Here is a 13,700-nt window from a genome sequence, read left to right on the forward strand (position 1 = left end):
CGACCATGAAAGACATTGGCTCAACGTTGAGCCAACGTCATTTCACCGACCGCGACCATGGCGACCATAAAGTCATTGGCCCAACGTTGAGCCAACGTCATCTCACCGGCCGCGACCGTGGCGACCGTTGCTGACGTTGGCCCACCGGAGCATTCAATTGTTATCTGGGTTGCAGTGCGTGTGAAGATTTTTCAGCATACCGGACAATTTCCGAGGGTGGACAAGGATTTGGGCGAGTTATGCACGTGTCTTACTTGCTGGATGCGTGCTACTTATGTTCTTCTTGCGGGTATTCTGTGTGACCTGCGTGCCACAGACGCGTGGGGGCTGACAACTCAGAAATTCATCTGAAGGAATGGCAGAAGTCCAACAGAAATGACAGAATGTCATTATCTTGGCCGCGCTGGCCGCATACGGGGACTGCGAAGTACCTGCGTGGGAGTTGCCTGCGAGGTGCTGCTCAAAACTTGGCCGCAGGTAAATCGGACTTGCGTGCGCAGCTCCGGGCAACTACGGGCGAGATAATTTTCCTGCGTGCTGGAAAACCTGACTCGCAACAAGCCCGCGTAGCTTGCCCGGAAAGGTGTGACACGGCCTTTAGGCTGCCGAACTCATTCGGTGGGGACAAAAACCAACTGCACTATAATTTGTTTTTGTGATGATTGTGGAGGAGCAGAAAGTTACCAAAATGTGCCGTCAATGCTCTTCACATTTTGGTAAATCTACCAAAATGTGCAGTTACCAAAATGTGCCGTAACATAGTTACGGCACATTTTGGTAACTGCACATTATTTTTGGTAATAGTTACGGCACATTTTGGTAAATTTAAAAAAAAATGTGCCGTATTAACATATAGGCCTACCCCACACAATGCGCCCAACCGCTGATTGCGACAATCCACCAATTGAAACTCCCGAAAAAAATCACCGAACCCGAATTCAGGATCGGTGATAGTATTAACCCTATAAAGCCCAAGAGGGAGGGGGGCACATTGTGCCCCCCCCCCCTCCCCCCGCCCTAACCTCCGTTTGCCACTCCTACACCCTTTACCCGATTTCAACCAAATTTAGTGACTTTTCCTAAAATCTTATTGCGCACATTTTGATGTATAAGTTAGCTATGTCAGATATTGATGGTTGCCATGGCAACCGTAAACTGACAACCATGTTCGTCAGATTTTGCATGATTTTCTGAACCAATTTCTGTTGACAATAAAATAATGGATGAAATGTTTTTTTTTTTTTTTTTTGGCTGTAATTTGCTGAAGGACCAAAGGGTGAAGTAATCATGATTGTGAATTACCCTGAAATGGTCTTCTTATTATTTCCGTTATTTTCTTTATGACATAGGCATCAAACAATAGATATGATAGAAATAATCGAAAATACAGCATTTTCCCAAGACTACCCTTTTATTTTGTATTATCTTCACACAAGCTTTGCCTGTAATATCATTTGTTTATCATATTATCAATCTGCAAACTCAAAATGTCAATATTTTGGAAATATGAAATGCGATACCAATATATATGTATCCATTTTAAGCAATACATCATAGGTTTTATATATTTCTTTATATTGTAATGAATAGCGCCCCCATATGTAGACCTTGAGAAATTTCAACCACAACAAATAGTGAAGGTTGACTTGCTTTTCCTTTTTGGTAAATATGAAAATGATTGATATAAAATAAAAGCATAATACTGGGGATAAAGAAATAAAAAGAAAAAACATGGTTTTAGCATATTTCCTATGTATTCCTTTATATTTTGGTAAATAGCGCCCTCCGTGGATGACCTTAAGAAATTTCAAACGTTGGATCATGTAGAGTATGAGTTGCTCTACCCATGTGCCAAATATGACGGTCATACATCATATAATAAAGAAGTTATTGGGCCTGGAAGGGGTCAAAATAGCTTGGGCTTTATAGGGTTAAGTGGGCACACACTGCATGTGATGCTATACCGCTACGAATACAGGGGGGTGTTTCATCAACACTTGTCAGCGCCGACAACTGTCGGCGCTGACCAATTTCAGCAAAATCCTTGGTTTTGATTGGCTGAGATGCTCTGGTCACTGACTGTTACTATGGTGATTCAAGTTGTCAGCGCCGACAAACGTTGATGAAACACCCCCCTGGAAGTGGACTCTGCTCAACGCGGAAGGGGATTGATTCCCAGTGCTTGTAGTACAAACATGTACGGAATATAATCGCTCCTATTGATATAACCGTGACACTAAACTGTGATGAACAAACACACGACTGCCCGAAAACATGGCGCGGCTGAACGACAAGGAAATATTACGTATTTCAAAGAAGATCACAGACATATCTGAACTTGGGCTCGAACTGGACTTTGAGCAAGCTGATGTGGATGCATTCGAAGACAAAAACAAGGAGGACCTGGTAAAGAGGAAAGGAAATCATGACATGCTAAAAATATGGAACAAGAGAGACGGGTCCACCAAGGCGAAACTAGTGGCGGCGCTACGGGAGTGCGGCGACGGCAGCCTGGCCGACCGAGTTGAAGCTGGTGAGTGGGGTCGATCACTATCCTCACCTCGTGCACACACGACACGCTCTGCAAGTACACTATCATGGTTTATCCATGGAGGTAGAAAAGACTACCGGTAGTTTACTGGCAGTTAAAATGCGATCTCAATTACTGTGTCCTGTCATGGCAAATACATGTACAAGCATACTGCGGGTTACAAAAGTTGCAAATAATTCCGTACGATCGTGGGATCCTACTAGTTTGTTCACCAATGTCATAAACACATACGGTGTACATGCATTATTATAATGCATCCAAATCAATGAACTATAGAAGCCGCCATGTTATCTTTGCATGACCTTCGCCTTTCTGATATTTATTTTGTACCCCTCGATCATACGATAACCTGAAACGGACGAATTATCCTGCCTTTATGATTCAGGGTTTTTCGAAAAGAATAGTGTAACAGTGTGGCAAATACCCGCAAAATATGCAGGTTACGATATAAAAGTATACAAGCAGTAAAATAACTCGCCCATGCCAAACGCAAAATTCTTGGGGTTGACATGATAATAACATGATTGTTGTGTTTGATTGCTCATAATGTTTTACACGAATCAACTTGTTTAGATACAATGTATAGCCATTCTATAGTGCTTTTGACTTTTGCACAGTGTCCATTACAATGGTTTATTATGTCAAATTGATTGAACAGAATGCAGTATTATAGTGAACGACTAGACGTGGGTATATCTTACGCGTCTTCGGCACTGCGCTTCCGAATGTTACAATTAAGTTCTCGGTCGAAAATTCATAACATGTCAAGTGAGTCGTAGATCTATTTACGCAATGGCTGGAACAATAATTGAGTTTTGTATGAAAGTTCACCATGCACCATGTCAATTACTGTGTTGTGTTAACATGTGGAGAGCAAAATCTCACCGCTCTCTAACTTCATATAACCGGCTCTTGCAATATTTTCAACCGGACAGACTTAAAAGAGGCCACAGTACAGCGTACCCTAGATCATCCCTGGCCGGTCTATTCATAGTATTATCATGTTTACGATAATATATATGTTCATTAAAACTGCTAGTGAGCAATAATTGATGAATAGTATGAATATCAGACAGCAGTTCGGTTTATATGGGGATTGTACCATCTGCCGTAACATATCGGCATAACAGTTTTATGCTTATCAAATTCGTTTTTGTACTTTTTGCGATACAAAACATACATATATATACATACATATTCCATAAATTTTCCAAATTTGAATAAATCAATGAATAAATAAATAAATAAGTAGATAAGTAAGTAAATATATGTACACACGTACATAACATAACTTTGCCATAAAAGTACATCCCTCCCATATCAAGGCGAAGTGTGTAACATCAACAAATTGAGGTAAGCATGCAACTTACATAATAATAGGGATACACCCCATGCTCGGGATACTCTCCTCATGCATCGGCCAGGGTTTGGAAAATATGTTGGAGGATAAAAATCTGTTTTGCAACCTTCCTACATCTCTTGCCACGCCCTTGTACGGCTGACCTGGGGTGCGAATACACACACACACACACACACATACACGCTCATGAACGCATACACACACATACACCCTATAAGATTGTAATAATAAGTGAGATGAAAATATCCTGGCATTAATCTGTTCTTGTTCTCCTGGCATTACCTCACAAGGTATACTGGACGAAGGAGAAAGCCAGACGGGAGCCACCGCCCCGCCACCTGCTAGTGTTCCCAAGGAGTACGTATAACAAACCCAAGTACTACTATATAAATGGGGTCCAGTCCTGTTTACCTTTGGGAGCAATAATTAAAAAAGATGTTCAGGATATCACACTTGATGCATAATTGTGTAGGTCTGTTGTGTCGCAATAAATTCTAAAATATAAGGAGATATCAGTGGTTTTTTTTTAATAAACCGTAACTCCGTTATATCAATTACATTTTGTGTATTTAACAACACTAATATCGATTACATGGATTCAAATTTTTACAGTGATTGTATTCTATCCCTGACTCACATTTTAGAACTATTTGAAAGCACTAATGCTGGGTTTTTGTTTCACCTGTAGATGGTAAATTATGCCTGTAACAATTACACATCGCACCAAATCCCCCATGATTGACTATAAATAAAGGAGACATTGTGTATTACATTATCGTAGAGTATAGATGACCTTTGCAGGATTTTGCTTCTCGAAGCCGCCACAATATGTAACCAGACAGAGGAATTGCGGCGCGACTCCGGCCCAGATTAGACGCGTGTGAAACATGTTCTACGTGGAAAGGAAGAAAAATGAGGGCCTATAAGGTGTTGTTTTTCCATTGGCCAATATAAGAGATGTCATTTATCAACATGACAGGTTTTCAGATGACAACGATCAGGGGCAATATTACTTTTATCACAGCTCTGATGAATTAAATACATGTGATATTTTTTATTCCTTATAATAACAATTTAAAAAATGTTTGTTTCAATCCGACTGCACTGTAGAATATCTTTGTTTTTATAATTTTGTTATTCATTCAAAAAAAAAATCAATAAGATTACAGATTTGCACAATTAAAAAATAATTCAGAGCAAACAAATTGTACATGTTGTACATGTTATATGTTGTTCTATAACTTGTCTCGTATATATATTACATGAATCTTTTGCAAACGTTTGAACAATATTTCATCACATGTATACTTTGTACTATGTTTTTTCTTTTTTGGATTTTCGTTGATTGGAAATAAACTATGATTGAATTGAATTATAATAGATCGGACAGACTGAAACAAACACAAAAAGTGGCAAATTTACGTACATGTTAATCTTATTTTTGCGACAAAGGCGAGGTCCCATGCTCAGTGATAAAATTTAGTGAATTACTACTCCCGGAAGCCAAGCCGGAACTACTGATGCTGACTGTATATTATGAGAAGCGGTGGCAAGCATAATCGGCTAGCAGGGCGAATCGCGAGCGCCCCTCCCCCCCCCCCCCACCCTATACCCACACGCGCTCAAACACATTAACACGCACAATGTCAATGCTAACAGTCACAGTCCTGCACTAACTTCAATGTTTGGATTTGTACATGAGACTTTGATTAGATGAGGGTTGAAGCTAATCAACTCCGACTGTCAACACCAACACACCATCCAACAACAAACTCGAGACCACACACATGAATTTTTTCTTTCATCTTTTCAAGAAGGCTTGAGATAGTTAATTGATTACTGATTAATACACTCAACGGTCGAGGATCGCAGGAAAGATAAACTAATTGAGAAAACTAATATTAAAGATAAATACAAATGTATGTTCAATAATGATAATGAAACGATACAACAAACACATTAATGATAATTCTGTTTTTAAATAAAAAAAAAGCATTAGAGTGTCACTATAAAAACACCCAGCACACCCCATACTTGCCACCCAGATCCCACCGATAGAGACAGTCATTGCTCGAGTCTACCCATTGCGAGTAGAGGCTGTACACTGGATGGAGTCCCTCCTTTTAAACTGGGACCGTCTCCACCAACGGAGGAGCCCGAGCGGGGACGCAGGGCGTCTCCACTGAGGCATCCTGCAAAGAGTAGGCATGCATAGATCCACGGAGGCCATACATTGGGATAGAACAAACATCCATCCCAACCCGCTGTACTTGTCCTAAATGTGAGGTGTGGGCAGGTGCCGTACCTTCGTCCCAAAATTAGAAATTGGTGCTCCAACACCTCTACATAATTTGATTTATTATGAATAAATGTCTTTATCAAAATTGGGTTATCCTTACTAGAATTACATATATTATATATATATTTTTTTTATTTAAATTAAAAATCATGCAAGTTCTCCAAGAAGTGATTCACACCTGCTCTCTTGGCCCTTGTCCCCAATGTGTTAGTACCGCAAAAATTACATAATGTAGTCACTGCATTAGCCTGTCATGATAGTGTGTCATTTTTAGCCTTTTAGAGGAAGATTCTGCTATGAGAGGATCGAACGTTCGGGCCAATTGGGACTCTTTCTTTGTCTATATACTCCATTTGGATCGCTATTATTGGATAGCAGTTTTCAGCCTTTTCCCTTGTGCATTGATCTATATATATATATATATATAATTATATATATATATATGTATATATATATATATATATATATATATATATGTATATATATATATAGGTGTGAGTCGTGTATCTTCAGCTGCTAAACCCCTGGGCCGTCGCATCTTTTAGTAGTGTGTATAACGAGAGTAAGGAAGAGGCGGTAGACGTTGCTTTTGAATCCTCACAATCTGATTTTACTTCGAGCTTTCGGGCTTTCTGCCCTTTGTTAAGACTGAGGACAAATCGGACAAAATACAGAATATGGATATCATATACAGAAAATAATGATGATCAAGACAATAGTGAAAATAATAACGACAGTGGTAGAGGCAGAGACGGCAGAGTATACACAAATAGGAGTGTATATATGCATCAATCTTACATAATTTAACATGCATACATACAATCACAAACAAGCATATACATAATATTATAAGCACTAACAAATACGTATGACTAAACATCTGCGCACACACATGTACATATAAATACGGATATGTAGGCACAAACTCATTTGTGAATCTCCTCGCATATGTCAAAGCAGGCAACCATATAAACAATATATATATATTTTTTTTTTTTTTTTCCCCCACAGACATTCATCCTCGGCAGCAGCAAAGAAGACTTGTGAAGGTGAAATTGACGACAAGACTCTCCAAGAGATCGCGAGAGATTTGTTCTGCAACGAGGACACACTGGCATCAAAGCTAGGGTTTAGGATCGCCGACATGAAAAGGTTCAAGGCACTGAACCACGCGGGTGGCGATGTAACATCATCCGGCACCCTGAAGATGCTCGCCGAATGGCGGGAGAAGATTCCGCCAGCTCTTCAGCGGGACAAGCTTCGAGAGGCTTTGACTGCTGCGAAACTTATCAGAATCCAGGAGACCCATCTCCCATGACCAGACGAGGTTGCAACATCTTTGCACGAAGTCTCTCGGGGGATCGTAGTTCAGTAGTGTGTATGTACATATAGCCAATACTTATTGCTGTTGGGACAGAACGATTAGATTTATGTGGTTATTCATTTGAATTTTATTTACTTATTCATTTATTCCTTTACTCATTTTGATGGCAACTTCAGGTAGCATGGAACCCTCTTACGTCTCTATCAGACAATGACCCCCCCCCCCAAAAAAAAAAAAGGAAAAAAAAGAAAAAAAAGAAAAAAAAAGAATCTGAGGAACAGCTTTATAATATATTGTGAAAATTTACAGATCAGTTCATAATTACCATTATACAGTTACGCATTTCCATGCATTAAATATTATTGTGCATCACGTACAGCCAAAGAAGTGACTTTATATTCTGAATCCAGTCCATCAGTCAATAGAACCTGGAAATGGCAAGGAGAGAAAAGAACAGGCAAAGCATATTATTACACGAACATGTACTTTTGAGAGTGAAACTATTCTTTTTTTTTTTGGGGGGGGGGGGGAGCAATATATCAAATTCTTTGATATTCATAATGCAGATGTCCTTGTTATATGCATTTTATTTCGTACAGTAAATGGATATTATTTATTTTTCTTTTTGTTCTCTTTTCAAAATCGTGTAAGTAATGTTTGCCAGAGTCTTGGCTACAGCATTTGCATCAATATTATTTGTAGTGTAAATGAACGTTATTGTTTCTTGTATGTAAAGCCTTTTCGTCGTGATATATTCCATGCGAGCTATATACCGATCCATCCATAGAGATGCTCACAATAACCAAAGGAATAAACGTATTGAATGAAGACTGAGAGCTTTGGAGAGATGCATGGCCAGCATTAGGGATAGAACACCACGGACAACTGGACAGATACACACTCAATACCATGAACGACACTTGCCACCGTTTGCCAAAGAAATTGGGCAATACCAATCTGAATGGCTGCTGGAATACCGCAAAAATTGACAGATCTTTCAACTATCTCTCAGTACACATGTCATTTAACGATGTCCGAGAACTCTCCTGATCCCTAACAGTGCCTAAGAGATCTTACAGTGAATTTCGTCGTGTCCATAGTCACAAGAGAGAGAGAGATATATATAAAAAAGGTTGAAACGTTTCAAAAATAGTTTTCAGCAGTCTTTCAAGATAATGGTCTTTTAGCATTCAGTACTTTTCAGTGATCTCTCAAGGGTCTTACTAGCCATTCATATACGTTTTGGTAATTTCTCAAATTTTCATTTTTTTTTAAAGAGATCACTGAAAAATTGCTGAGACATCATAGAAAGGCCAGTCTCTCAGAGATCTTGATATGATTACATCAGATGATCTTTCAGTGATCTCTCAATAGTCTTATTTGTCTCTCACTGAACGTTCGGCAATCTTTTAATTCCCACAGATATTTGATGAGAAATTTCTTGGAAAGTTGCCCCTTTGGTATGTCAATGATCTTTCAAGGGTTTTTAGTAACACCCTGATTCAACATAGACATTATTTCAAAGGTTTGTGTGTGTGTGTGTGTGTGTGTGTGTGTGTGTGTGTGTGTGTGTGTTTTGATATCGGAATTACCAATCATTGCCGAAATTTTAGAAACACTTGTGTTACAATAATGTACAGTATCAAGACCTTAGTGATGATTCTGTACCACAGATGAAAATCAATTAGTTTTTCGACCAAAGCATTCCAACGAAACACTACTTTTAAATGTCATCGAAAAATAATTTGAGTTTAAAGTCATAATTTACCATTTGTAGATGAAACAAAAATCCAACATTAGTGCTTTAAAACAGTTCTAAAATGTGAGTTTCGTAGGGATAGAAACAACCACTGTAAAAATTTTAATCGGTAAAATCGATGTTAAGTATTATTGAATAAACAAAGTGTGAACAATAGTTGCAATAAAAATGTTCCAGACTAAATCGTCTATCAGTTACAGTTTACTGAGAAAATACAGATGCAATGTATCTCCTTATATCTTGGTCCTTATCGCAAAAATTCTATAGGATGTTTTGTGGTACAACAGAACTACACATATGCATTAAATGTTATATTTCGAAAATTGTTTAAATCACTGTTCCCAAAGGTAAACAGGACCGTTAATACTGATGAACAATGATGCACCGAGGTGGTTCCAGATCTACTAAAACTTGATTATGTACGATAATGACAGGTTCCAATATTGTACTGCGTGCCTTCGCAGATGCAAGTAATGTGTGGCATTCCGCGAGAGAGTAGCCTAGGATAGGCCCATTATATTCTATACTGTAGTATTGTTCTTAGTGTATATTAATGACCTGACAAAATGTGTAACGATCTGTAACATCTCGTTATAATTATGCAGATGACAGCACGTGTATTTGAGCTCAAACAAAGATGGAGCGTATAATGTATAATGCTGGAAGAACGTGACTATTAAGTGGCTTACAATAAACTTGCGTTGAACATGTTGAATGTGTCTTTTTTGGTGGGTCCAGAAAAAAAAAAATAAGAATGAAACCTAATAAAGAAGCGTCAGTGCTTGATGTAAGAATTGTAAACGAAAAACTACGAGTAAAGTGTGTGCATCTGTGTGGGAATCATGATAGCTTCAAAATAATGCATTTACATGGTAGAGCCTAAAGATGGTCATGGATGTGAATTGGAAAGAACCGTTACATTGTACCTCCAGTGTACAGTAAGCCAATAATCGGGAATGAACGTAATGGACGGAAGATCGCAAGTGTAGGCGCATTTTACATTTTCGTAAACATAAGGTAGTTTATAAATTGATTCCATCAAGTGTAAGGAAGTGTCGTTTATTCAAAAAGATTTGATTATATTTGAGACAAACACTTTATAATATTTAATAACTAAAAGGCTAGAAGAGCATCATATTATGGAGGTAAACTATGTAAAAACCGATGTATGAGATTGCAATGAGATGGAAAGACTTCAGAGAAGGGTATAGTGATGGTCACTTTAGTTGCTAGACTGGAGAGTTAATTGTTGCACAGGTATGCGATAGCCATCTGGGCTACAGATTGATTACAGGTGTGATGAGAGATGCACAAGTGACAGGGGGTGTCGGGGGATTTTGTGCAACATAACTGACAGAAAATTCAGTGTTTAAACGAAACTGCTGATAAGATGTTTTTGTGATTATTTTTACTGCATTATTTTATGTATTTTTTACTTTAAGAATGCGTTTAAGTTCTTAGCAACATTTTGCATTAGTACATATACTGTACTTTAAATACAATTTTTGTTTATGATTCCTACATATTTCTGATTACTTTTCGAAAGGAATATTTTGTGAATTTTGTAATCATTAGTAGTTTAATGTATTATTTTGTAGCTTGAATCTATGTTAGTTTTTGTATGGCACGGATATGCTGAGAAACAGCCTCTGGCCGATGTTAATTCGTCAATCTAAAAGTAATGAATTAAACAAAATTATTTCACACATTTAAAGGGGATACCTAGTAACCGATCAGTGGGAATTAGTGGGAATGCTGGGGATGATTGTTCCAATCCTTGTGGGATTCATTTAAGAGTACATTATACATGTATATCTATTGTTGTGTGAAAACTATTTGCTTCAGAATGGTCTCATATTCAAGTAATGTGCAGTTTAATGTTTCCAGGTTAGCATGCCTGTACAGTGACGGTGAATCAATGAAGAGATTTTTTTTTGCTTACTCAATACCCGTATTCAAAAAGTACACATACCTTTAAACTCCACAATAATTCAGGTTTTCGACTGAATTCAGTCCGAAGACGTCTGTACAGCTGTATTCACAAGTTTGCAGGAACAATTATGATTCTGACTCTCACAGAGCCAACATACGACATAATATTTTGATAAATCAAGGACCACACTGACGCAATTACTCTCACACCATGTGAAATAGATGTACATGTATAACCATAGCTTCCAACAGTCAGTACTTCTCAGTCATACGGATGTGCACATTTCACAGTACATGTACAATGGTACTGATTTTTAAAAATACGTGTATGAGGTACCTAGGTTGACCTATTGAACCACTAAATCGGAAGCTACGTCCATGTTCACAGGCTTTTCAAAAAGTGCATTGTGTACATGTGCGTGTGTGTGTATGATGCTGATATTGAACAAAATTTGAATATGGAATATTTGAATATGGAATCCACAAAAAAACACAAAAACAAAACAAAACAAAACAGAAAAACTGTGTGAATACTGTACTCTTGGTCATCTTCAGTAGTTTAAAACATACAAACACACTGCTATAGCTTCTGACCATCCGAGCATTGAGAATTTAGGGTTTCTGGTACGAACACTGAACTAGGGCTTTCTATAGCTCAGTCGGTAGAGCACCACAGTCAGTCCGCAGCACCCGATAATTCGCTCGTATTTATTCAAGTCGTATGCAAGCCCGCTCGAGGCTTGCATACGTAATGAGCTGCGTAAGGGGATTTTGTCCTTGGGCTTTCGGTAACAAAAATACACCTTATATTTAAAAATTTGGTATCAAATTCAAGGAAAATATGTAAGCTATCGTCACATGTTACTCAAATTATTGTAAATGAAAAATATCATAGCGTAATTTGAGCTTGAAAAATGATGAAAAAAGTAATTCGTGCAGTACATGTTCAAGACGTCAAAAGAATGCCAAATTCACCTTGCGTCTCAATGAAAATGCATTATTTGGTAGTCCATCTCTTAATCTTTGTATCCATGTAAATATCTTTACAATTTGTTGCTTAATCCGGTCAGGAACCAGTAAAATATACATCGATGTCAGGGCTGGTCAGCTTGAAACCGTGCAATCTCAAGAGTAAGCTCCCTCATTGGACAGCGCTTGCATTCAGCGCTTGCATTCCGTCACGCTGCTACGGTTTCATGCCACGTGTGTGCATAGCGCATGCTTGCATAGGCACGCGTGTAGATTTCTGTGCTTCGGACAGAAGCTAGAAGCTAGTGAAGCAGTGGTACAGCGCGCGCTGAAAGCAAGCACTGTCCAATGAGAGAGCTCTTTCGCGCCACTGTACATTTTGTATGGAGCATACTTCTGGCTTAGGAGTGAATTTTACAGACATTTCAAAACGGAAAAACTAGTATAAATCATGCTTGCGTCTCCTTGACTCCAATATATGACGAGCACCTAAGTTTCCTCTCTACGAAAAAGCCAAAATCAGAAACAACAGTTTCTTAATCCGGTCAGGAACCAAAAAAGAATTTTAGACGACAAAATCTTCCGTGAAAAGCAGGTAAAATTTACGCAAATTCAACTGATTATATCGTCATGATAAGAACCGATATTATACGCAAATTTAGTATCAAAATAAAGATCAAAGTCTGGAGAACAATTTATCGTGACTTATAACCATGATGAATGTATGTACAAGTCGCTACACTGTGAAAACTATAGCCCTGTCAAACTCTCGCAAAATCTCGCACGACGAGACACTTTTCGAACGCAAAGATCGTCAACGAGAGTGCTGAATAAATCTTGCCGGATCGGCTCATTAGCATACGTGCTGCGGTCTGACTGACCAGGCTAGCAATCCGGAGGTCTCGGGTTCGAATCCTGATGGAATCTCATTTTCTTTGCTCATTTTTCCACCAATAATCTACATTCACTTCTAGTCAGTTTTCTTCTGTTTGCGTTGGTTACATACTCAAAAAGCTGCATCACTTCGGTGATCCCTCGCATTTATCCCCAAGTTGAATTATCCTTCGGGTTTATGCCAGCTTTAAGTGTGCGTGTGTGTGTCACACACAAACACACTGCTACAGCTTCTAACCATCCTAGCATTGAGTATTTAGGGTTTCTGGGAAGAACACTGAACTAGGGCTTACTATAGCTCAGTCGGTAGAGCACCGGGCTAGCAATCCGGAGGTCTCAGGTTCGAATCCCGATGGAATCCCATTTTCTTTGCTTATTTTTCCACTAGTTTAAAACATGATACATTTGCACTAGGTGTTACAAAAAACATTCCCCACTTTTGATCCTTAATAGTTCAAAAACTATACATGTATATCAACACTGACACTGATATGAGCAATAGCTGACAAGTGTACAATTTTGTTGGAGGTAATTTAAAAATGATAGCATAGATCTACAGTTTCATTAAATCCAAGATTTATTTTTAAGTTAGGTTTCAGATTTTGCTTTCTT

At 38.5% G+C, this 13,700-nt stretch overlaps 1 protein-coding gene across 1 annotated transcript; it reads left to right on the forward strand.

Moving 5' to 3' along the window:
- The first annotated feature begins 2,274 nt into the window (after window positions 1-2,274).
- Window positions 2,275-7,802, forward strand: LOC140232054 (uncharacterized). Its single transcript, XM_072312206.1, has 3 exons — window positions 2,275-2,533; window positions 4,202-4,268; window positions 7,222-7,802. Exons 1-3 carry the CDS (start codon window positions 2,275-2,277, stop codon window positions 7,526-7,528), a joined length of 633 nt encoding a protein of 210 aa, XP_072168307.1. The 3' UTR covers window positions 7,529-7,802.
- The last annotated feature ends 5,898 nt before the right edge of the window (window positions 7,803-13,700 follow it).

This window comes from Diadema setosum, chromosome 8, assembly GCF_964275005.1.
Source record: "Diadema setosum chromosome 8, eeDiaSeto1, whole genome shotgun sequence".
In the NCBI taxonomy this organism is placed as follows: Eukaryota; Metazoa; Echinodermata; class Echinoidea; order Diadematoida; family Diadematidae; genus Diadema; species Diadema setosum.

Bases quoted from the DNA above. Each gene is read 5' to 3' on its own strand.
- LOC140232054 (XM_072312206.1), top strand. From the start codon at position 2,275: ATGGCGCGGCTGAACGACAAGGAAATATTACGTATTTCAAAGAAGATC. The intron at 2,534-4,201 runs GTGAGTGGGGTC...TTACCTCACAAG, and splicing joins GGCCGACCGAGTTGAAGCTG to GTATACTGGACGAAGGAGAA. The intron at 4,269-7,221 runs GTACGTATAACA...TTTCCCCCACAG, and splicing joins CCTGCTAGTGTTCCCAAGGA to ACATTCATCCTCGGCAGCAG.